Below are 26,090 nucleotides of genomic sequence, written 5' to 3'. Positions count from 1 at the left end.
GGCATCTGCACTTGGGGCTCTCCCAGGGCTCTGTCTGCAGGGAAACCTTGTCCTCAGCAGGGGAGCTGCTCCTCCATTGTTCGTGGTCCTTCCTCTCCTCTGGTGCTCACCCTCTGCACCCCTACGAGGTATATGCACAGATTTGAACTCCCCATCATTGTCTAAATGACCTTCATCAAGTTAATTAGCCTCTCTTAGCTTCAGTTCCTGAATCATGAAATTGACTTTCATAAACCAATATCACAGCCAGGCGCATGAGGATTAAGGCCACCAAAGGACGCCAAGCCCCTTGCATCCTGCGTGCCCCAACTGCCCCCCTCCCGAACGAGAGCATCTGTCCTGTCCTTCCTGTGTGGGATGGTGCCTCCTGGTCCCTGAGGTGGTTTGGGGCCATGTGACTCGTTCTGCCCAATTAGCTGAGCAGATGTGCCCCGTGTCCCTGTCCGGCTGGAGCATTTCGTGGCCCATGGAAGGCCCACCAGGGCCCTCTTATGCTCACCCACAGTAAATGACTATGTTCCAGACAGTGTCTGCTCTGCCGGCTGGATTCTGGAGTGAAGATGATGCTGGAGAGAGCCCTGCTGGCCATCAATGGACATGCAGCGCGAGGGGGAAACAGACTTTGGGTTATGGCACTGAGCCTGGGGGACATTCATTACTGTCACGCACTTAGCTGTGCTGACCGGTCTCCAGGGGGTCCACAGAAATCCCCTCCCCTTCCCCACCCTGTGTTAGCGGAGTGAGTGCCCCAAGATGTTGCAAGCCTTGCCCAGACAGAGAGCGTCTGTCCTTTATTGACCACTTCTACGGAAGCCTGGCGAGGAAGGGCCCCCTCACGTTCACGTTGGTTCTGCGCTCTGATCAATCCAACCAAGCTGGGACTCAGCCTGGGCTTGGCATGGATGCGGCAGGTGATGGGATACACAAAGCCGCAAATTAGAAGGTTCTCCTACTGACGATAGAGGCACCGATGTCCTTGTACTCCTGGCTGGTGACCCACATGTCCTTGAAGGTGGAGAGCGAGCACAGGAGGGAGCCGCCCCGCCAGGCGCTGTGTGTGGAAGAGGGGCAGCTGGACACCTGGAGAGGGTGGGGGACGAAGGGAGAGGGGAGAGCAAAGGGGGGTGTGGGGGGGGGAGGGTTGGGGGAGAGAGGGGAAGAAGCCGGAATCAAAATACTCCTCCAAATTTGGACAAAAAATTGTAGCCCCTGAGCGAACCTGTGGGCGGTCGTTTCTTCCCTCCCTGCAGATACAGGTTATTCCAACTTTTGAGGATGCTTGTTGGTCCCCACATGTCTGCCTGTGGTTTAAACTGCAGGATAAAAGAGGCAAGAGCAGAAAGGACTCACCCTTGGCTCTTAGACTCACTCCAAATCACATGACACATCTTCAACTTACACAAAGTCTATGTGGAAGGCATACGTGTTTTGCAGAAAAATTAGAAAATACAGAGAAGCACAACAAAAACCACAGGGAATCAAAGAACCTGGAGCCATCCCTGTCGTTTCACACTCGGGCTCGGCGCGGACTGACACCTTTGATCCCGGGAGAGCGGTGCTTCCGACCCAAGCCCAGAGCCCTCTGCGCTGGGAGGAGCCAAACATCACCACGCCCATCCCCCCCCCCCATGGGACCCCTGAGGCTCCAGGCTAAACCCACCTGCTCAAGGGCAGACAGGTGCCATCCTCCTGCATTCACAGACTTTCCTAAAGGCAAGTAGATACCCCACGCCGGAACAGCCTTGCTGTTCTAAAACAGCACGGCAAACGCCTGGCTGCAGAGTCAGAGGGGAAAAGGGATTTGGAGCAAGGACTTGGAAAGCCCAGGGTCTGAGTAGAGGTGGGATGATGGAGGACGAGGTATCAGGTTTGGTTACTCTCGCTCTGTCGCGTCACAGGCCCTGCCTGGCTGGGAAGCTTTTGTTGCTAGTGGTTAGGAAAAGAAATGTTGCAGAAATTTTAAAGAAAAAAAGAAAAACACAAGGCAGAGTCCAAGGAGGGAAAAGAGCATGTTCAGTGTCAGGCATCAGGCAGAGGACAGAACCAGTCCCCGGCACCCAGATAGGTGCCACTATCTGGGTATCTTTGCCGCTACCGATAGGCTGTCGCCTGTAAGAGTCACCTACCCCATCTGTGTCTTCTCTGGACAAACACACAAAAGGAAACAAAAGCCTGCCCCAAACTGGGGTGGTTTACACATTCCAAAGAACGCAACACAACCAACAGGAAAATGGCCAAAGGGTTGAGATAAGCAAAAATGTGCTAAAACAAACAAACAAACAAACAAACAAACAAAAACACAGAGAGATAGAGAAAAGAAAAAGGAAAAACCACAGACAGCTGGGAAACATTTGCAGAACGAGTCACCTTCAGTAGTCATGACAGAAATAAACAAGAACAATCATTTGCTTTCCATCCATTCAGTTGGAAAGAGTCTCTTAAAAACCATGGCGTCATGCAAAACAGGGGGCAGAGACAGGGAGGACCAGGTGTCCAGTTAGGCAAGGACTAAGTCATGGGACGAGGACAGTGGGTGCAGAGTCAGTGCCACTGGGATAGGGCTGCGTGGTAGCAGGTGGCAGCCATGCCTGCAGTGATCACAACCTCGACACAATGTAACAGTAAACACGAGAGACAGACTCGCAGCATCGCTGGGTCTCACACCCGAGACGGATGTAACATGGCATGTGGGTCACCTATCCTTCCATTTCCAAAAAAGGCGAAGTAAATAAATAAATAAAGAGCAGCCCGCTGTCCCCATGCCAGGACGAGCAGACACGGGTGTGCCGCTGTCTCTCTTGAGCTGACCACCCTGGCGCCCGGCTACTCTGTAGGTTCCAACAGGCTTTTGCTGTGCACACATTTCTGGCTCAGGAAATCCACATCTAGAAGTGGATCTTAAGGGAAAAAGCCATTCGAAAGAAATAAGGGGAAATCACGACCGAGGTTTTATCCCAAGCACGTCGTTCGAGCAGGATCCCGGTTGTTGGGAGGTTTGATGATTTTCCAAGTTGGCCTTGTGGGAACCCGCTCTTCTCTGAAGGGGGATGAGCTCCTTTTAGGGACAGAGTTTTTCTCTCCTTCAGAGGGAGGGTTTCATGCTCTACCTCCCGTCCTTTCCAGGGAAAGTGCAGACAGGGGGGAATGAGGTTGTGGCAGAGCTGAGTCTCGACCTAGTTAAGGGGACCAGGTGCACCTTCCAGCCTCATGCAGAGAAGTTTGGGGGGTACTGGGAGGGGTTCCCTGGGGACTCAGGAGAGGGGTGGATGGAAGAGCTTGGTCCAAAGCTCAGCCCACCTGCGGGGGAGGGGGGCAGTCAGATTCCCACGGCAGAGGGGGCCAGGTCGCTTTGCACAAAGGCAGGATGTGACCCTCCCTTTCCTTCTGCTCTGGGCTAAGCCGTACTTCCGTTTGCAGTTAGTGAAGGCTCACTGTGGGCAACAGCCCCGAGTGCTCTCGAGAGCCAAGAGAAGGGCCGTGACCAGCACATGAAGGGCGCAGGACCTGCACAGGGAGGCCGAGAGGTGAACGGTTGAGACGTCGCCTGCAAAGGAGTAAGGGGGCTGCGGGCTTCGGGGGTGACGAGGCAGGCCTGCGGTAGGTGGCCAAGATCACGGACGTCTTTGCAGCCTATGCGCAGGTGAGGCACACCGCAGCCTCGGGAACTACTGGTGGGACACGCTGCTCTAACAGCAGCGCGTGCGGCAGCGAGCATTTCGGGAGGGGGGGCTGCAGGTGTGGAGGAAGGAGGGTGGGTCGTGGTTTCCCCTGTGTTGTCTGCCTTCTGCGATATCCACGCAAAGGGGGCTGAGACTGTGCAAGGAAGAGATCGTGCTCCTGTCCACTTGTCCAAGCTGGAGAGCCTGCTTTCCTCGGGGTTCCTGATTCTTGTCTGTCGTTCCAGTGACTGCCTGCCCCGGGGGAAGGAGGGACAGACGCCGCCCAGAACGAGGATGGCTGCTCTGGGCTCGCTCTCTTGGTGCGCCCTGGTCCACCAAGTCGGGCTGAGGCGGGCGGGGGGGGGGGGGAGGGAGGGGATGCCAGAGGGCGGGTGGGGCTCTAGGCGGGTAGCAGAAGATGCGCTGAGGGCTGAGCCAGAAAGTTCTCCTGGAGAGGGCCCTGCCTGAGAGCAGATCGGAAATCCCGGCTGGCAGGGATGGGAAGCTCAGGGAAAGAGGAATTCGGTCTGTGCACACTTCCTGCCTCAGGACCCTGGGGGGAGGGTTTTGCAGAGTGTCCTGTGGAGTCCGGGGAAATGGTGTCAATGGGTCTGGAGGGACAGAAGTTCCCACACAGCGGCTCAGCCCCTGCCCCCCAGGTTGCTGCATGCCCGCACCTGCCCCCTCCCAGGGAGGATACAAAGGGGGGCCGTGAGCATGGGCCATGGGGCACGAGGGGGCTGGCGTCTCCCTGCCAGGGGCTCCCACGAACCCGCCGCAGAAGCACCCATGAAGGGCACCCATGTGGCTGGTCCAGGAGCCTGAGGCTCTGAGATGAGACACTGTGAGGCCAGAAGTGAGCAAAGAGCAAAGCTGGAGGACAGCTGCGGGGAGGGTGGCTGTTGGCCACCCTCAGGGTCGCTGACGGGGGAGAGGCCATTATTGAACCCACAGTGCATGGGTGACTCGGTCCCTCCAGCCCCGGCCAGCCAGGCTGGGCTTGTGCCGGAGCTGATTCAGTCCAGTTATGGGGACGGACAGGAAGGTACGCTCTTCACTATGCGAACGGGGCCAGAAATTCTAAACCTGGGACCCAGACTTTGTTCTCTGCCATGACCATGAGCTACTTTCCTAAAGAGAAAAAAAAAAAGAAAAGCAGTTTTGGAAAATGGGGTTGAGAAGAAATCAGTCTGAAAATCCTGCACGCTGTGGGATTCCACGCCCACGACATTCCGGAGAAAGCACGACAAGGGGACAGCAAGGGACCGGTGGACCCCAGCGCCAGGCTGGGGTGAATGTGCAGACACGGTCCTGGTCTCAGGGCACGGAGGGACTCTGGGTCATAGTGTCACCGTGGACACGTGCCATCACACATCCCTCACACCTGCGGGGCGTATGAGCCCAAGAGGAGCCTTCCGTGAGCTGCGGACCCCAGCTGGCCGTGTTGCGTGGATGCGACAAACTCACTCAAGCGAGAGGTGTGCAGCCGCAGAGACTGTGCGTGCAACGGGCGGGGGTGGGAGGCTCTATAGGAACTCCTTCTACTCCATTTACCTGGAAACCTAACACTTCCCTAAAAAATAAAGGCCGTTAATTTAAAATGAAACACATAACAATTTCACACGGTAGTGAGGGCAGGGCCGGAAGCCGCGCAGGGGCAGAGCCGGGCCTGGTCCCTGCTTTCCTCCCGCAGGTGACTGGCTTTAAGGCAAGACTCTGGGCCTTTTGCGCCCGCCCTCAGAGCTGGTCTGTGTCTGCACCGTCACCACCCCTCCCCCTCGGCCACCCGAGCTGGTCCTCCCTGTCTATGTCCCTCCCCGGGGTCTCCCTGGCCTTAGAGCCCCTCGATGGAACACAGCCCCACCTTGCACCTGCAGCTGCCAGCCCACGCCCCGCCCCCACGGTCAGCCTGGAGGCCGCCGAGCCACCCTCACGGGGCATCTCAGATCTCAGCCCCTCACCCCCTCCGGACCCCTCCTTCTGGAAGCAGAGCCCTGGGCTGCCCCAGGGGCTGCTCCCTCGGCCCCACAGAGCTGGTGCAGATATCTCCGCATCTCCCCTGCTCCTTCAAGCATCTTCTCGGGGAGGCCCACTCTGACCCCTCCCCCCTCCTCCCCTTGCTGCCCCCCACCCCGTGGCTGACAGCCTCTCCTGCACACTTATTTCCCAGCGTATTGACTGGTCCTGCTTACGGCTCCCTCCTCCGATGGGAATGGAAGCCACGGATTCTCCTGACTTTGGTTCGCTGATCCCTCCCCTGCCCCCACCCACGTGCCGGGCACACCAGGAACCCGGGATTCCAGAAATATCTGTGGCCTGAACCCAGGAAGTCCCCCAAAGCAGGGTCTTGGGGGGGGGCACCATACCCTCACGTTGATGGTTGGGGAGACCAGGGTGGCTATTTCCCTCTGCAGCCGGAAGCGCAGGCCGGGACAGCAGCCGGTGCCGCCGGACAGAACCATGTGGCCGAAGAGAATCTTCCAGAGGGCAGGGCTGCAGGACGTGACACTCCGGAAGGCCTTCATGTGGATGCCCAGGCTGTTTCTCCCTGTCGTGACGGGGGAGGGAGGCAGAGGCGTGGGGACCGGGCGCCCAGCCCGCGGCACCCTCGGGCTCGTTCCTCCATGGCTCCAGGAAGGGGCAGACTGAGCTGGGGGTGGGGGGGACACCAGCACCGAGACCCCAGGGCCCTTACGGATGTCAACAACATGGCACAACCATGGGCCTCAACAGCCAACAGCTGAGTAACTAAGTGTCAGTTCTCCGCTCTCCTCCCACATGATGTGTATCCAAATGTTCCTGATAGTTATTGCCTTTAATGCCGCGCTGGATCGATCGCTTTAGGAATGGATGTCCCTGCTCAGGTGGCCTGAAGAATTATACTGATTCCTCCTTTTTCAAAAAAAAAATTAACTTTTTATTGAGGTATAATTGGCACCAACATTGTATTAGTTTCAGGTGTACAATAGAAGGATCTGATGTTTGTGTCTGTTGCGGAATGATGGCCGCAATGGGTCGACTGAACACCCTTCCCAGACTCATCGTTAGTCCATATACGCAAACACAGCTCTAACGGCAGCAGCCCTTAGAGACAGGGGCAGGGTGCCTCGACTTCCTCGTGTGGGATAGCGCCTACCTGCCGTGCAGCCTCGGGGTGAAGTCTGCAACGGTGGGTCTTCTAGAATCACCCGGGACGCCGCAGACCCAGCGAGCATGAGCTCAGGCTGCAAACACTCCCCTGTCGTCAAGGTGTCAGCTGTGTCCCTGCTCACTGAGGTCGACCCAGACTGGGGGGGGAGTGTGAATTCACACTGTAGGGGAGGGACTCCATTCAGTGACAGTTGCATGGGTCCACTTAATGTTTTGGGGCACGTGCCATGTTTGAAGCCTCTGTCCCCTGCACAGTCCAATGGGGAAAGCAGGGGTGAGCTCAGCTCACCCACAATGGGTGTAAAAGTCATGTCCTTACGAGGCACGCAGCCCAGGGAAACGGCTTGGTCCCTTTACTCCCCTCTGTCTCTTATAAATGTCAGCAATTATTTAAAAAATTGATTCCAGGAAATAGCTGGTTTTCCGTGACAACCTGGAAATCTTCCCAGTCAACGGGGATTTTATAATCCATCACTTTTTCCCTGTCCTGTTCTGCCTGCCGGGGAGCTTAGCCAACTCAGTTCTCGTTTAAGACGTCCAGACCAGTGCGGCTGCGTCCCCAGTCCGGCCGTTGTCAACAAGGCTGCAGAGAAGGGGAAGGGCGCATACACAAAGGACTTCAACTGGCCACAAAAAGGAGAGAAATCCTGCCATTGGGCAGGATGGATGGAGCTAGAAGGTGTAAGACGAAGTGAAATAAATCAGAGAAAGACACATATCCTGTGATTTCACATGAATGAGCAATTTAAGAAGCAAAACAGATGAACAGAGGAAGGAAAAAAACCCAGAGAGACAAACCAAGAAACAGACCCTTAACTGCAGAGAACTCGCTGACGGTCAGCCGAGGGGAGGTGAGCGGGGGGTGGGGAAACGGGTGATGGGGATGAAGGGGTGCGCCTGTCGTCATGAGCACCAGGGCATGTCTAGCATCACCGAGTCCGCGGATTGTACGTCTAAAACTAACACAACACTGCATGTTCACTATACCAGAATTTAAAAAAAAAAATCCCTCCATCAGCCAAACATTTAAAGTTCCTTCCAGATCTATGGTTTCAGCTCTCCTGACTTGCCTCCGTTTGTATATTTCAAATTATTTTGTGAGTAGGGGGGAGTATGACCAACATGTAACGGAAGACATGTACAGTCCCGCGTAGGACCCAGTGACACCTGACAACTATTCAGTGTTCTGCACTGGCTTTCCTCGTCTCTAACAGAACAGTGTCAGATGTGGGGGGACGGAAGCCCCCAGCCCACAAACAGGGGCCGCCGAAGTCACGGGCACGTACACACGCTTAGTAAGTGACCGCGGAGGTCCCAGGACTTTTGAGAGGGGCTCCAACTTGCTCCTCGGAGCAGTGGGCCCTCCTGGCTGCTGGGCTCCGTCCCCCTTCTGGTGGCCCCACGGTCCGAGTCTGGGCTCACCCGGGTCCCTTCCTTCCCCTCACCCATGAGGTCTGCCTGGAAAAGCCCTTCGGGGCAGAGGAACTTCTCCGGCCCCAGGGTGATCTCCTGGCCGTCGGGCAGTTGATACTTCCGTGCGTAGGAAGGAGAGCTGGCTTTCATTTTTTCCTCCTTGAAGTCCGAAGCCACGTAGCAGCATTTTTCTTTTATGTCCCGGATGTATTCCCAGTCACCTGTGGGGGAGAGGCAAAGGGGGGACAGGAAAGGGCGTGACCGAGATGGTTCGCAGGAGCATTCTGTCCCCCGGGAGCATCTTCCTGGAGACTCAGCTCAGCTCCTCCGGGTGGGGACGCGGCGCCAGGATCACAGAACCCATTCCCGCGTCCATCTCAGATCCCAGCCCCTCTTGATCTGTACCGTGTGCTGGGGCCCAGGCTTGTGGACGAGAATGGTGGATCATGGGGTCCTGAAGTGCGACGCCAGCATTTGGGAAACGTCAGCATCGTACGTTGATTTCTACTGTGTACGTTGTGTGTTTTTAAGGGGCTGGAAAATCAAACCCGGTCATGGTATCTGTTGAAGTACCGGCTGCTGTGGGTGCGCTCATGCCCACCTGATGTGAAGGTTGGCTGCAAACAGCTCCCAGCCGCCCCCTCCGGTGGACAACCGCCCAAGGCGGCCAGGCCCCCCGACTCGGAAACATCTGGAAGGTCACACCCTCCCACCTTCTGGGTAGCTGACCACGGGTCAGAGCCTGCTATGTCTTTTGGTGTTACGGTTTTCTATTTCGCCCATTGCTGCTTTTGAATTTGGATCGGAGCTCCCAGCACCTGCCTGCCTAGAAATCCCCCCCGATTCTTCAGGCCACTGACACCCCCCACCCCCTACACCTCTCCGTCTGCGTCTGTCCTGTCTCCTTCCTCCAGAACCCTGCCGCACTCTGCGGTTCTTCCTCGGCTTCTTTCCCTCCAGAAGCTGGGGCTGTTGGCCGCTCCCTTCTCGCTCCCTGGCTTCTGGGACCTTGCACTCTCCTGGGAGTTCGCCCTTCCTCGCCTACTTTGGGCTTTGGTGACACGAGCCTGGGTTGAAATCCTGCCTCTGCCATTTACCAAGTTTGGCTTTAGGCAAGTTCACTCTCTTGCTAGTCTTCCCTTTCCTCGTCTCTAAGATTGGGATTAATCTCCACTCCCAGGGTTGCCATGCAGATGGGATGAGACAATGCACATAAGATCTTGGCAAGTGTGAGGTGTCCACAAAGTGCTTGCCTTTGTCCTGGCTGATCCTTCTCACTTCCCCTCGCTTTCTTCTAATCACTGCTGTTCTGAAGCGTTCCATACTTTGTGTGGCTTTGGACACAGACCTCTGGCCTGGGAAGACCGGGAAGTGTAATGCAGGACTGCAGGCTTGTGGGGGATGGGTGTCACTCAAGTTATACATCTGGGAACCTAGCACAGGAAGTGCGTGAAAAGTGGAACAGACGCATCCTCATCTGGAGTCCTTGGGCTCATATCCCAGGTGATACACCTGCTAGTCATGTGATGTTGAAGTCACCTACTTCTTCTAAGCCTCGTCCTCTTGTAGTGGAGATAACTAATCCCCCTCCTGGTGTCATAGCATGAAGCAATGATAAGAAGTATGTGAAGTGTTTGCTTAGCCAAGTGTTTTGCACAAAGTAAGTACTCTGTAAAGCTTAACCAGTCGTCATTATCATAATGTCACCATCATCATCATCGTCACCCTCATTGCCACCATCACCATCATCACTACCACTACCATCACCACCACCATTATCACCACCATCCTCACCCTCATGACCACCATCATCACCACAATCACATCATCACCATCACCACCATCATCACCATCACCACTAGCATCACCATCACCACCATCATTACCATCATCACCCCCATCTCCATCATCATCACCACCATTACCATCATCACCATCACCACCATCGTCACCATCATCATCGTCATCACCATCATCACCACCATCACCACCATCACCATCATCATCACCATCATCTCCATCATCACTACTATCACCACCATCACATCACCACCATCACCACCATCACAATCACTAAATGGAGTTGTTTGTAAAACTTGAACCATGTTTAAGTAGCTTTAGCTTTTCAAATTGAGAGCTACAGGTTAAGTAAGCCAAGCAGGTAATATTACACCCCAGGGACTGGTTCCCCTGGCCAGGAAGAGCAATGTCCTACCTCTGCTCACCAGCGAGTGCCCAGTGTCTGTCAATAGTTGCAGGAGGTACAATGTTAGGTCTTGGCCCGCTATGTCCATCTGGGTGGTCGACTGATGCAGAGGACAGCCATCAATGATGGGCACAAAGTATGTCATTCCTTCTCCGGATTCAATAGTTGTTCCTAGACAAGAGAACACACCAGCATCATAATGCAGAGTTCATGACATCCCTTGTCGATTGTCAAGCCTGCAGGAAGAGAGGGTAAAGGGGAAATAATTGGAGGGGAAAACAAAAGGCCTGGGGAGCAAACTTTCTCCCATAGGGCAGTGTGCTAGGATAAAGCTTATCCAGATCAGACCAGGGGCCAACTGTTTTGGACAGAAAACATAAAATATTCTTGTTAAACGAGACATATAGACATCAGCAGCAGTTGCCAAAGGGTAAAAGAGGAAGAAGAATGTTCTGCTCTTAACAGCTTTTTCCCTAAAAAACTGGGTATCGATGCGGGTGCTGGGAATCTCTGGGTGGCACTCGGGTGTCAGAAGGGGCCGGATGCAGTGGGAGAGGCATATGCTTCAGTCAGCAAAGCAAACCACATTTCTCTGTGCTAGTCCAAAAGTGATGCGGTCATGGAAACACAGGCTTCACTTTGTGTGAACTGGTGATTCACGGCGCCACCCAGAGCAGATCAGGGGTCTGGCGGGTTGACCTCTTTCACATGCTGGATCTGGTAACCAAGGATTTCACATTTAAAATGAAGCAAAAATGAGTCAAGAAGACCTCCTCATCTAGCTAAGGTGGGGAACAAAGAGGGGGTCCCCCCTATACACACCTAAAACAGAAATACAGGAAACAACATCATCACCATCACCACCCTCATCACCATCAGCACCACCATCTCCATCACACATCAAGATACTGGGCACCAAACAACAAAGGATGGTCTCGACGGCCCCTGAGAGACAGGACATCACAAGGAGAGAACACGGCAGACCAAGAGCCCTCGTAAACACAGACGTAAAACTCCTAAAAAATTTTAGCAAATATACGCAAAGGATAACATGTCATGACCAAATTGGTTTTATCTCAGGACCGCAAGGTTGTTTTAACATTCAAAAATCAATTAATGTAATTCACCATGTAAAGAAAGAAAAAAGAAAGTTCCACATGATCTTATCAGCGGAGGCAGAAAAAAATCATATGACAAAATCCAACATCCATTCATGATTTAAGAAAAAAAAACATTCTCATCAAACTAGGAATATAGGGTAACTTCCTCACACTGAAAAACCTACAGCTAACAATGCTCTCAGTCATTTGGTGAGAATGAATGATTTCCCTCTGCGGTCAGGAACAAGACAAGGATGTCTGCTCCCACCGCTTCGATTTGGTATTGCAGTGGAGATTCTCGCCAGAGCAACGAGGCGAGAAACAAAAAAACACACAATAAAGGGCGCCCAGTTTGGAAGTAAAGAAGTAAAATTACAGACGGCATTGTTGCCTCAGCAGAAAATCCTACCAGCACTAATAAATGAGTTTAGTTAGGGTGCCAGGATACAATATCAGTATATAAAAGCCGATTGTACTTTTATATACTTGTGCTGAACACTTAGAAATTGAAATAAAGTTACCATTTATAATAGAATCAAATTTATGAAACACTTAGAATAAATCCAATGAATGATTTCTACAACTTTTACACTGTGAACGCATATTACTGCCAAGAGAAATTAAGAACACTTAGGAGATATACCACATTTATTACTCAGGAGACATAATGTTGTTAAGATGTCAGTTTTCCCCCAGGCTGATCTATAAATTCAATGAAATTCTGATCAAAACCCAAAGACACTTTTTTGGTAGAAATTGACAAAATGATTCTGAAATTTATATTCCGGAAACTGGAATGGCCAAAATGTTATTTAAAAAAAAATAAGAGATAAAAGGTATAGCACTATTATCTTATTTTAAGACTTATTAAGCTCCAGTAATCAAGACAATGTGGTATCAACCTACAGGTAGACAAATCCATCAACGAGACAGAACAGAGTATAGAACGAGACCCACATGTGTATGGACAACTGATTTTCCCTAAAATGCATGGAGATAATTCAGCAAAGAATGCAGGGTCTTTTCAACAAATAGTGTGGGAACAACTCGACATCTATGTGCACCAGAAAAACACTCGACTCGTGCCATATTCCATATACACATCTGTATTCCACACTGAGAGAAATCACAGCAGAAAAGCTCTGGGTTCAGCGTGTGTTTCTTAGATATTATACCAAAAGCATAATCCACACACGCACACACACACACAAAGGTGTAAATCGGACTTCAGTGACATTAAAAACTTCTGCTCTTCAAAGCACATGCTGAAGAAAACGAAAAGCCAAGCCAGAGACGGGGGCCAAATCTTTGTAAGACATATCCCTGCTGAGAGACTTGTACTGGGAATACACAAAGAATTCTCAAAACTCAAAGACGAACAGCTCAGAGGCCTCTGGGTCGTTCAGTGGGTTGAGCACCCGACTCTTGATTTCAGCTCCGTTCAGGATGTGGGGGTCCTGGGACTGAGCCCCACATCGGGCCCTGCACTCAGCACGGAGTCTGCTTGTCCCCTCCCCCGCCCACTTGTGCTCATTCTCTTTCTCTCAAATAAATAAGTAAATAAAATCCTTAAAAAAAAAAAAGATGAAGAACTCAGTGAAAATTTGGCAAAACATTTGAACAGACACTTCACTAAGGGAGACATGGGGGGGGGGGACAAATGCTCCCCGCCCCTGCTTGTCAGGGACCTACAGGTCAAAACCCCAGCGAGATGCCCTGTGCACCTGCTAGAAGGGCTACCACAAAGAAAACTGGCCACACCACGCTCACGAGGCTGGCGGAACACAAGCCGAGTGTGCAGTCATGCTGGGAGCTAGCTTGGCGGATTTTCTAAAAAGTTAAAATACTCCTACGTTCTGACCCAATCATTTGGCTTCTAGGTATTTTTACCCAAGTGAAATGAAAGCGTATGTCTATGCAAAGACTTGTAGGCAAATATCCACAGCAGCGCTATTTATAATAACTCCCAACTGGAAAGAACCCAAACGTCTATCCATAGGTAAATGAATCTGCAAAGTACGGGGCATTCACACAATGGGATACTGCTTGGCGATACAAAGAAATGCACTATTGATACAAACGGCAGCACGAATGAATCTTCACATAATTACGTCAAGGCGGGGGGCAGCCATAGACAAAAGAGAGCGTACCCCAGAGCATTTACACAAAATTCCAGAGAATGCAAACTCATGTGAGGACAGATTAGAGCAGGGCAGCGTGGCGAGTGGGGGAAACGTTTAGGAGCATCAAATACTGTCATTATCTTGACTGTGCTGACAGCAGCATGAGTGTGTCCCCACGCCGAAAGTTCGCACATTGCGTGCCTTGGTCACTCTGACTTTGTTGCACATCGAGGACACCTCGATGAAGCTGTTCGGGAACCAAGGGAGGTGACTGGAAGCAAGTGGCTTATCCAGGAGGGAGGAAGGGCCGTTGCGAGGAGGGCTGCGCAGGGTGCGTCTCGTGGACCCTTCTCTTCATTTATTATTCGGCAGGGAGGGAGGGGACAGGCGTGGGCTTCAGGAGGGCCGCTCACCGGAGGTCTGGCCGGAGGCGTAGAGAGAAAGGACTCCTTGGTTGGCTACGTGCAGGGCGGGCACGTTGAAGGTCTCGAACAGGATCTGCGGAGAAGGAACGGGAAGCCGCGGCAGTGAGGCCGGTGTCCGGAAGAGCTGGCGGGTCTCCCCTAGTTCTAGGACACACAGAGCCCATCTGCAGGGGCCCCTGGCTCCCCCAGAGAGCCAGACACGGAGTCAGGGCGCAGGCCAGCCTTCATCCCGGCCCTGCCGCAGGAGCTCTGCGGCGCCGTTTCCCGGTCTGTAATGCGGGCTCGCATCCTTCCTAGGGACCCTACGGGGCAGACCTCACGGACTGTCACGGGACTGAGGGGCCGGCATCGTCTTCTGGGCCACCGTGTTATCACGATGTGGACGATGCTGAACTCCCAGTGCCGCTATGGAGTCAACATTGCCCCCTCCGGGCTTTTGTTCTTTGTGCTCTTAGAGGACAGGCAGACGTTACACGAATCCCGACACTTGGATGTGGGATGATTTACTTGATTTATGATACAAACCACAAACTATCCATCACTATGTGTTACCCGCGCACCAGACGCTTAGTCCACACACGGCTCGGTCAAGAGCGCTGTCCTAGACACTGACTGCACGCGGGGCAGAAGGCGCGGGCAGGGAGACACAGCCTTGCTTCTGCGGCCCAAGGCATCCCCCTGATGTACGGACATTGTCCACACCTTGTCCACATGGGAGACCAGTGGACAAGAATGTTAGGGAGGAGGTGGCAGGGGTGGTAGGCAGGGCACTGCCTCCGTGAAGTTGGCTGATGAGGGAATGATTCTCCCGCAAGATGGGGACACTGGGGTCTAGAAGACTTCAAGGTTCTTCTTCTTCTTTTTTTATTTGATTTATTTATTTGTTTGACAGAGAGAGAGAGAGAGAGAGAGAGATCACAAGCAGGCAGAGAGGCAGGCAGAGAGAGAGGGGGAAGCAGGCTCCCCGCAGAGCAGAGAGCCCGATGCGGGGCTCGATCCCAGGACCCTGAGATCATGACCTGAGCCAAAGGCAGAGGCTTAACCCACGGAGCCATCCAGGCGCCCCTCAACGTTCTTTTGATGGGGGGACCAACACAGAGTCCCTCGGACAACTGAACAACAAACTATATCAGGCACAGCTCCAAGCCTGCCAGGCTGGGCCACCGAAGGGTTGCACGTCGGGACAGGGTGTCAGCCAGCTGGAGCTGTCAGGGCGATCTGACGGACGGCCAGCGGGCTGCTTAGCTGGGTTTGGAGGGATCCCTGTGGGTTGGCTCTTGGGCATGGGGACTGTCCCTCATTGTTCAGTACCCAGTTCTGGGGCAAGTAGGACAGGTCTACCATGGCCCTGGGTGGGGGGACAGGACCAGAAGGGAAGGGGTTGGGGTGTGGGACGCTGAAGAAGTGAACCAGCTGCCCTCTAGCAAAGACCTCGAGACCCAGGAAAGACAGCATTTTAGACAATATTGCACGGAGCTGGTCCACCCCTGTGTGTGCGACTCGCTGCTGGGGTCACTGGGCATGTGTCTGGGGGTAGCTGTCTGTGGGGCTTGGGGATTTACCCAAGAGAAGCAAAAACACGTGTTCACGCAGAGACTGATTCCTGCCTATTCACACCGGCACGAGGCCGGAGGTCACAGAGCTTGGCAGGGTCTTCAGGGACCCTGCGGTCAGACTCCCACCTTACAGAGGAGAACACCGCGGCAGCATCTACCGAATGCGCGAGGGGCACGGAGCACGGTGACACACACTTCAGGGCATCGACTCGTCTCTTCCGTGACCGTTATCATCCTTCTGATAAAGGAAACTGAGACGCCACGGGGACGAATCTGCCCAAGGTCACCCAGGCTGGGAGAGCCGCGGCCAGAAGCCGGCTCCTCCCTGTACCCTGGGCTGCTCCCCTCACCGGCTTCTCTGCTGGGACGCGCCCCAGACATCCTGCTAAGGCAGATTTATTCCCGGAGAAGCCCGCCCTGCCCTTCCCAGGCTGCTGCAGCTTCCGGGAGGCCGCCTGCCATCGGCGTGCAAAAGTCCCACCTTTCTTGATCATTCTCTGCCCTGGGCGACCCACAGGGTTCTGCTCACGGGGACCCCGGGAGGAGGTTTGAGGGAGTCAGGAGAGGGGCTGTCCCTGCTCCCTCCCTGCGGCTCCCTCCAAGGCCACAGCTCCTGGCAGAGACCCTCTCGGGGCTCCGAACCATTCTTGGCTCTGCCAGGTTTAGGGGACAACGGCTCCTCATTACTGACCCAGAGCGCTGCACGAGCTCCCGTCGCTGTGTTAGAACTTCTGCTCACCTTTGTGTGTAATCTCTTCAGTAAAGTCTCTCCAGAACGGCCCCATGTGAGGGTCCCTCTGCTTTCCTGCTGGGATCTTGATGTAATTAGGGGGTGAATTCAGAGAGAGTGAGGGCAGAAAGGCAGGCAGGCAGCGGGCCCAGGAGAGGTGGGGAAGGGCCAGAGACAGGCTGTGTGGCCCATGCAATATTTTGTGCGAGGGTTAATTTTAGGTGTCAATTTGACTGGGGCATGGGGATCCCAGACATGTGGTCAGTCATCATTCTGAGGGTGTCTATGAGGGTGTTGGGGGGTAATATTAACATTTAGATGGACAGAGTGCATAACGCCAATTACTCTTCCCAGGGTGGGTGGGCCTCATCCAATCAGTTGAAGATCGGATTAGACCAGAAGGCTCCAGCCTGCCGACTCACCGTGCACATCCTGGGGCTTGTCAGTCTCCATAACCACACGACCCAATCCCTTAGACCACGTCTCTTTCTATGTCTGTGTGTGTGTGTGTGCACACGCGTGTGTGTGTGTGTCTGCGTGTGTGTGTGTGTCTGCGTGTGTGTGTGTGTGTGTGTGTGTGTGTCCCACCATTCTGATTCTCTGGAGAAACCTAAGACAGTTTGGGATTCGCACATCCCCCTCCCGCAGGGGACAACCCTGCTTCTCTCTTGTTCCCCCAGCTCACTGGGTCCCTGATGGGCACATGCGGTTCTCGGACCGGATTCCTGCCGTTTCAAGGCCGTGGGCTTTGTGCCCCTGTCCGTGTGGAGCCCAGCTGTGGCCCACTTCTGTGATCTCCCCGTCCGTGTGTGGAGGAAGATTCACTGGCCCCCTCAGGGCTTTGTTTTAAATGAGGCACAGCTCACACCCGTGCTCTGATTGCCGGCGCTCTGCTTCTGGGCCACGGAGCACGCCTCCTCCACGTGCAGGTGGCAGCGTGGACCCTGGCCTGCCCTTTGGGTCGCTGCTCACTGCAGGAGATGCCGCTGGGCTCCAGGGGCTCTGGGCCAGGTGGTGGAGACTTGCTGCTTGCTTAATTAGTTCACGGATGTCCTCATTAGTTGTAACTGGAACGTGGACAGCCAGCAGCAGCCCCGGCAGCCCCCTCCCCACCTGGACCCCCCCCTCCAGCCCTAAGGAAGACTCTGCAGCCTACGGGGGGACACCCTCCTCTTTCCACCAGTCTGTCCTTGACGACCTCTGAGAACCAGGTCAATCCAGTTCAACCTGGTCAATCCATCCACGCTTACCACCAACCCCTTCCTGGAGAGCGGGCCTGGGGGAAGCTGGGAGCTCTCAGGTCGGGGTTGGACCTCCGAGTAGGCCCCCCACGGGGCAGGACCCAGGGTGAGGCTGCGAGGTCAGGCCTTGAGGTCAGATGCAGTGGGTCCCCCAGCCTGCTGCCCTGCGGCCTCAGCCCTAACACTTTTGCTCCTAGACACTCCCGTGTCTCCGTCTGTGCAGCGGGACTTGAACTGCCCGGCCACAGCCCCGCTGTCGGGTCTAACGGAACAAGTCACATTAAACTCCTCGCCCACGGCTGCCCCTTGGCGCACTCTCCCATGGTGGCGGTCATGCTCACCGCTAAAGTCAAAGGGGGCGGATCTGTCCCCTGTCTGCCTCTCGCTCAGCAGAGAGGTGACGCCCCGAGGGCATCCCAAGGCTCAGGAGGGGGCCCGAGTCGCCGCCCTCCCCGGCCCTGCCGCCCAGCCCCTTGCCTGGGACATCTTCTCCTTGCTGGACATCGGGTTTGAAGGTGGCTCAGTCACCATCAGAGGATGCTGCTCGGGGGCGATGCAGAGCACCTGGTAGAAGGAGTGATGCCAAATCTGCGGCGAGAGAAGGCGACACGGTGTTGTGAGCCCCGGCCCAGCTCCGGCAAGGGGGCAGATCCTGTCTACACCGCAAGCGGCTTCTGCAGCAGCAGATGTAACTGTGGGGCTCGCTCGCTGTGGGGTTCACGGCAGGAGAGACAGCGCGGCTGCGGACGGGACACAGATTCTCCGCTGTGTACCGTCCTAGAGCAGGAAGGGGAGCAAACAGCGATGCACGACATGAGCCCCAAGACACGGCAGCGCGGACCGTGGCACCAGGCGTGTGGCAGACAAGCGACTTGACTTTACGAGCTGTTTCCTCATCTGTAAAATGGAAAATGTTCCCTTCCTCCTAGAGGATCATGAGGACATCACTGACCACCAAACAGGACGTTTGTAGAAAGCCGAGGACGTTTGTTTCCTGTGGTCGCCGCGACAAGGACCACAGCCCCACCAGCTTAAACTACAGGTTTATTGTCTCCCAGCCCCGGAGGCGGGGAGTCAGCCAGGCCAGGTCCTCCTGAGGCCTCTGTCCTTGTTTGTGGACAGCTGTCCTCTCCCTGTGTCCTCACGGCGTTGTCCTTCTGTGGGCATCTGTGTCCTAATGTCCTGTTCTTGGAAGGACCCCAGTCGGATCATATAAGGTCCCACCCTAGTGACCTCATTTTACTTTAATTGTGTCTTTCAAGACCCCATCTCCAAATACGGTCACATTCTGAGGTGCTGGGGGTCAGGGCTCCGACGGAGGAGACTGGGGGACACGGTTCAGGCCACAGCACCCAGCAGAGGGCTTGACGCACAGTAGGTGTTCAAGAAGCAAGGGTTAGTCACTCTGGACGAAGGTCGTGCCTGCCTCTGGGGAAGGAGGCTCCATGGAGAACTGAAAACAGAAGAGAGGGGGGACACCCTCCCGGGGGAAGTTCCGAGGGGGAGCCTCTCAGGAAAGGGGCACCTGGGGCCGGGCCACGGAAGCACAAAGCAAGCGGCGCCTGGCAAACAGCGAAAGCCAGAGGGGTGGGCTCGTGGCTGGACGTCCAGCCGCTGACGGACGGGAGCAGGGATGTGGCAGGATCAGACGGAGGAGGGGCACTCAGCACGCCGTGTGGGGGTGAACTGAGGGGCGAGGTAGGAGGAGGGGCCCCGCGGGGAGGATCGTTGCAATAATCCTGGTATTCAGGCAAGAACCGAACCAAGGGCCGGAACCAGCTGGAGACGCGCCGGAGGTCCGTTCTATAGGGTTTGGCGATGGGACCGGTGGGCTCGGCGATGGGACCGGTGGGGAAGGAAGCGTGGAAGCCACGGCCCAGGTGGCCGGGGTCCCACGAGCTGGTGGGCTACACACTCCGGACGTGTCCACACCGCTTCAGTATCTGCATCCCCTGTGACACACTCCTGGGAGGCTGCGGCCACGCCCACAGCCACCACCTCAGTTGTGCAGATAGGAAGAGCGTCTGGGAGGGACACTCCCACGACCACCCTCCAGGACGGTCCCCAGGGACACACGCCTCCCGGCATCCAGCCTGGGGCAGACCTTGACCGTGCCGAACCAGGACTGGCTCGTGTCACCTAGAGAGTACGGCAGAAGCGAGGGCATGTGGCCTTCAGGGCTGCGGCATACAGCCGTTGCAGCCTTCATGTCGACCCACTCGGTTGTTCCCTCTGTGGGAGGCCAACCACCAGGCTGTGAGGACATTCAAGTGGCCCTGCAGAGGGTCCCCAAGAAGTACCACCTTGCCGGCTGCACGGAACGCCGCCTTGGTCACGTCTCCTCCAGCCCCAGTCGAGCCTTCAGACGGTGTGGTCCCACGCGACCCTTGACTGCTGCCTCACGAGGGACCCCCAAGCCAGAACCACCCAACGGACCTACTGCCAAATTCCTGACCCACAGCAACCATGAGAGGTACTAGGCGGCCATCAGTGTTTTAAGCCTCTGAGTTTCGGGATGTCTTGTTATGAGACACAGAAAGTTAATCTCTCTTCCCAGGGAGGATGCGAGCTTCAACCACATGTGGAGACCCGGATCAGAACCTTCAGATCCTGAGACAGAGTGGTCCAAATAGCCACACTCATTACATGTGTACTGTGCTGGACCAAGGCATTTTATTCTTACAGTAAAATACACGTACCATAAAATTGATCGATCTAACCATTTAAAAAAGGGCTTCAGTGGCATGAAGCACCTCACACGGTCATGCAACCGTTGCCACCTTCCGTCTCCAGAAATTGTTTATTGTCCTCAACTAGAACTCTGTCCCCCTTAAGCCCTAAACCCCCATTCCTGCTGCCCCAGCCCCCAGAACCCACCGTCCTGCTTTCTGTTTCTATGAATCCGCCGACGAAGGGTGGGATCGTGCGGCGTTTGTTTTTTTTTTTTGTCCGGCTTATTTCACGGAGCGTCGTGTCGAGGTCCAGCCATATTGTTGCCGGTGTCCAAATGTCCTTCCTTTCCAAGGCTGAGTGATTGTCCGCCGTATGTATCCAGCACATTTTGCTCACCCGTCCGTCTGCCAATGGGCACCTGGCTTGTTCCCGTATCTTGGCCGTGGTGCGTAACGCCGCACTGACCGTGGGTGTGAAGTTGTCTCTTCCCGTCCTGTTTCCAGTCCTTTAACTTTTGGAAGAACCACCATACGGTGCCCCACAGAGGCTGCACCATTTTACATTCCCACCAGCCGTGCACAAGGTCCTGAGGCCACCACTTGCCATTTTCTATTGTTGCTGTTTTTAAACGGCTGTCCTAGGTGTGCAGTGGAGTAGGGATTCCTTGTCCATCATTCCTTTAACCCTTGCATGAGTGCGAGGAAGAATTAGACCCCTTTCTTACAGATAAGGAAACACAGGGCCAGAGAGGAGCGTTACGTGTCCAAAATGACACAGAGAGTAAGTCACAGAGACAGGATTCAGGCTCCGGAGTCTGACTCCACACCCCGTGTGGTCAGGAGCGTGACGTAGTATCTGCGGGGACGGAGGGAGCCCCGGAGGCTGAGACACCTCCCCCCCAGGTTCCCGGGCAGCAGGAGCGCCACCGAACGTCCTGGAGCTCGTTCCCCCGCCACGGAAGCTGAGCCTACCTTCTCCATGTCGTCCCAGTTCGTGATGGTCGCCCGGGAGACGGGATACTGCAGGTTAAGCTCCCCTCGCCTTTTCTGAGCCTCGTCTCCGATGAACCAGTCTTCCTCTTCCATCCCCACCAACAGATTCTGAAAGACACAGGCCAGGACAGATTGGCCGTCAAGAGCGGCTCCCCTCCACTCGGCTCCCCTGCACTGGTGCGCGTGCGTAGGGCCTCGGAGCCCTGATGCCCCGCTGGGGGACCGTTCCAGGTCGCAGCACTGGCTGCCGTGGCCTCAAGCTTGTACACAATTTCAAGATGCCGCTAAGAGGTTTTAGCAAATGATCTGCAAGGCAGGAGTGCCCCCGAGGACGCTCACCTTGTCCGCTTGCGGGTGCGTCACCTGAGTGAGAGAGAGAGAGGGAGAGGGAGGCTGCCGAGGAAGGGAAGGGGTCGGAGGGACACCAGCTTCTACACGTGCTCTGGAAAATTGGCAGGGGGAGGGTCGACGGGGTCACGGACTTCGTGATTCTTGAGGAAGACGGACCGAGCGGCGTTCAAGGCCAAGGAAACCACTTATTCCGTCCGCAGCAGGGGTGTGACCGTCGGGCCGTGTGTAAGTCTGGGTTGACCAAGAAGCAGACACCAGCCCAGGATGAAAAGTGAGGATCGTAGCAGGGAACACGCCTGTGTGAGGGAAAACACGGAGGGTGCCTGCCAGGCCTGGGGCAGGTCCGAGCCCGGGCTCAGGAGAGGGTGCGGGGTGTGTGTTCTAGAAGGCTGTGAGGGTTAGCACGGCGGCCGGGGACACTAACCGGTCACTCCGGCAAGGAGCCCCACGTTCCCCAGAAAGGGGTCTGTCGGGACGTCCCTGCTGCGCTCAGGTGTTGGCGAAGAGCGTCCCGCAGGAAGTGTGGCCTCGGCGTCGGGCTGCGGTCCCGCGGTGCTCTCGGGCGGGATGGGTTTCAGGGAGGGGCCCATTTTGGAGGTCGCCACAGCTCACGTGCACCGACCTCTCACAGTGCGGTTTCGTCTTTTAGGCGGGGGGAGAAGCACTAGCCAGGAGACCCAGGCCGGCTCCGAGCTCCGTCTCCTTTCTGTCGGATGGCGACGACGTCCTCCGTCCCGCGCTCCCCACGATGGTGCTCTCGGGGAGCGACGCAAGGAGGCCGCCGATGGGAATGCATTTGTAACAAGAAAGGACAGGCTGGCCCGAAGGGCCATCCCTGCCGGCCTGCCTCGGACATTTTCTGGGCTCGCGGCGGCCTGCGGGTCTGCCTCTCCATGGCTGCGGGGCTCCCTCGAGGGGTCTCACGTCCAGCCTCCGCCGGACCGAGGGGTATGGGAGGGGCCGTGGAGCCATGAGTGTCCCAGAGCATCCCGTCACATGCGGACTCCTCTTGGAGACAGAAACTCACCTCCTGCTGCCCGGGGCCGGCCCCAAGGCCTGGGAGGGCGGCAGCCGAGGGGTTCACAGGACCGAAAGCCAGACAATCCCGGGCCCCGAGGTCCAGGTGGATCGTTTTCTGCACTGGAAATCCACTGTGGTGACCCGTGTCTACCCTGGCGAGGAATCTGGTCTTTCTCCCTGAGACTTCATGCTTTATCATGTGTGTAACCTCTTTCATGTCTAATCCTGCCTCCCACTCCTCGCACAGTGAACGGGGAGTTTTTCCTCCCCCGGGCTGTGGTCCAACAGCCAGCTTTCGTCTCGCAGAGCAAATGACCACACCCGCCGGGGCAAGAGGCGCCGCACCACGGATTGCAAACAGAGGGACTGACTGTGCGGCTTTGGTGACACAACGCAGGGAGCCTGAACGAGTCAACGGGGGACACTGAGGTGCCCGGAGACTAGGACCCCAGGGTCGTGGGGCGGGGAGCATGGGGCAGCAGGGAGAGCTCAGAGGAGGCGGAGCTGGGGGAGAGGCAGGAAACCAACAAGGGAGACCCGCCCCCCCTCCCACCTCCCATTCTGCCCCTAGCACTCCCGTTGGCAGCATCTGTTGGGGGTGGTTGATGGTTGGGGGTGTCCCAGCCTGAGAGTCGCAGAGCGGGACAGGGGTGGGCCCTATGGACAGTGAGCAGAACTCAGCTCTAATGGGTTGGAAGGTGGCCCCCAAAAGTTGTGTCTGCCTCCACCCTCTAGAACCTATACGGAAGGGACTGTGTTTGGAAATAGGGTCTTTGCAGATGTGGTTAATTTAAGGATATTGAGATGAGAACATCCTGGATGACTGGGAGGGGATGGGGGCTAAAACCAGTGACGAGTGTCCTGGTAAGAGTGTGGGGAAGGGGGGTCTGCGACAGAAATGGGAAGAGGAGGGACTGGGCAGAGGCTGGAGGGGACACCACCGCGAGCCCGTGGGCACCAGGAGCCCCCAGCACGCTGGAGGGAACGTGGCCCTGCCCACACCTGGTTGAGGACTTGAGGCCTCTAGAACTGGGACAGAGCAAGTTTCTGTGGTTTTAAGCCAGCAGTCTCTGGAAATCTGGTATGGCTGTCCCAGGACACGCACACTTGTCATGGTCCCTGCCCTCAGCGTCGTCTCCATCGCGGCTCCCCACGTCCCATGGGCCGGACGCCGTGCTAAGCACACCCACGGGCGTCCCCTCACTTCAGTGGTGGCCCGACGCGGCATGCACGCTTGCATTTTGTGCAAGAGAAACCTGAGCTGTGGAGGGCAGTGGCCCCAAGTCACCCGAGGGCTGAGGCCGGGAGCGGCAAGCGCATGGGGGTCTCCCGGCCCCGCGGCCCCCACTCTTCAGCGCTGAGCTCGTCGTCTTGAAGAAACAGCCCTGTCCGCCCACTAGCCAGGAGGCAGGCACCTGCCGTTACGCACTGGGAGAGGGGCAGGGATGCTGCTCCCGGCCCCCCAGCCGGTCGCATGTCAGAATGTCTGTCCTAATTCAAGCTGCCTGATTAGAAACGTTGCCAGGAACTGCTCCGAGCGATGCAGGGCCCGGGCGCGGGCCTCCTGGGCCCCCTGATATTTGGGGTTCTCACGTGACCCCACCGCTCCCTCTCAGGATGGGCAAACTCCCCAAGGACTTGACTCCGCACCGGGGCCTCGAACTCGGCAGGTCCCGCCTCTGTCACTTGCTCACACAGGGGCATGGGCCAGTCGCCTCTCGAGCTCCTGGCTCCTCTTCGGGGAGCGGGGACACCGTGGGACCTTCCTCGTAGAACCGCCAGGCTCATGTCAACCTGAGGAGTTACGGTCCTCGCGTGAGCTGGGGGCTCACAGCTGGTTTGGCTGGGGGAGGTGTAGGGACGGGGCAGGGCCCCCGGAAGGGAGGCGGGAGATCACCTTGCAAAGGCCACGCGGGTGGGAGCTAGTCCCATGTGCCGCCCGGGGAAGGTCCGGAGGACGAGCGTGGCATCTGGCCTGCAGATGTGATGGGTTAGTCTGCATGAGCTTTCTGGAAGAGTGACTTATCCTTAACATCTGGACACAAAAATCTGAATTTTTTAGACACCGAATTGCCATACAAGCCAGCAATCCCGCTCCTGGGGACCCACCCCAGAGGAGAGCGTAGGGCCTCAGACAGACATGGGGACAGACACCCGACCCCCGGCAGCACTGGGCACCCCCTGAGGTCGAAGCAACTTACGTCGTGTCGAAGTTTCCCGAGGATGGTGGGGAACACGGCCTGGGGGGCCTCTGTGCCCGAGAAGCCCACCTTGCTGAAGCCGGAGCCATAGTCACAGACGAGGGGCACGTTCATGGCGTCGTGCGTGACCCAGGCGGGGCTGCGGGAGACACAACATGGTCATTCGTGCCATCTGCGAGGTGCCTGACCAAGGGGCAGGGGCTGGGCTAGGGTGGACACGGGTTCCGCCCTCATGGCACGGCGGTGTCTCTCCAAACCTAGGGCAGGGCCCTGCCGGGGCCAAGTCACTGTTTGGGAGCTGAGGGCAGGGATCCATGGTCGTGTGTGGGCGGCTGTCTGGGGAAGGCAGGGCTGGGAGGCCAGCTCTGGGCTACAGCGCTCCCGCCAGGACTCGGCCTCTGCTGGTTGCTGGCGCAGTCCATGACCTGCTTCGCGGGGCACCTTCTTTCCCATTTACTGAGCCAGAGGCTTTGGGCAGGGAGACCCCGGGAGGAGCCCGTGGTCCTGGTGGTCACTGCCGGCTCTCCCTGTGCCCCACCCCCCCAGATCCCACCTCTCCCAGAGACCCTGCTGGGCTCCTGGCCCCAAGGTGAAACCTATCCCTCCCCTCCCTTTGCTTCCAGACATCTCCCTTACGTCTCTGCAGGTCTGGAAAACAGGAGAAAGTATCGAGAAGAAAGTCACCGTCCCCGCCCCCCCCCCCAGCTCCAGCACCTGCAGCTGGGGGGTTATGTTTTGATAATTAGTGCAGATCTATTATCTGTTGGTTTTTTAAAAATTGATCACCCTCAGAATAAACGAAGCCATTCTCTCTTTTGAATATAGCATTTTAACGAAAACTTTATCATCACAAATGTTTTTGTCCCTTTAAGGCGATTTTCATTACTTTTCGGGTAGAGAACGTCTGTATATACATTCATCGTGGAGATAAGAGCTCAGTGTGGGGGAGGAGAAAGCACTTCCCAGACCCTACGAATCGCCCACGGCCGTCGCAAACACGGGGTGCTTGCCCTTGCCGCCCTTGCAAACCACACGGGGGTCCCTTTCTCTCCGGTGCCCCAGAACAGCTGTGGGGGCAGAACCCCAGGGGCAGTGGAATGCTCAGAACTGCGTCCTCACGAAGCACACACGTTCCATCTATCACAGAGCGGAGGTTTTATCTGTGGTTTTGTGGTGGACGTTTTCCTCGACGTGATCAGCATTCCCGAGTCACCGGGTACCACCTGGCGCACGCTGTCTCTGAGCGCAGA

The 26,090-nt window shown here is 56.1% G+C and overlaps 1 protein-coding gene across 1 annotated transcript; it reads right to left on the bottom strand.

The window, feature by feature from the left end:
- Window positions 1-936: 936 nt before the first annotated feature.
- LOC308351677 (actin, alpha skeletal muscle 2-like) lies at window positions 937-24,954 on the bottom strand (the record flags this gene model as incomplete). The annotated part of the gene is made up of 8 exons (XM_080817551.1): window positions 937-1,080; window positions 6,026-6,207; window positions 8,255-8,443; window positions 10,438-10,599; window positions 14,065-14,149; window positions 18,081-18,191; window positions 21,248-21,376; window positions 24,841-24,954. 8 exons carry the CDS (start codon window positions 24,952-24,954, stop codon window positions 937-939), a joined length of 1,116 nt encoding a protein of 371 aa, XP_080673677.1.
- Between the last annotated feature and the right edge of the window lie 1,136 nt (window positions 24,955-26,090).

The sequence above is a fragment of the Martes martes genome (assembly GCF_963455335.1).
Source record: "Martes martes genome assembly, chromosome: 10".
NCBI lineage: Eukaryota > Metazoa > Chordata > Mammalia > Carnivora > Mustelidae > Martes > Martes martes.
This window is presented reverse-complemented; position numbering and strand designations above follow the sequence as displayed.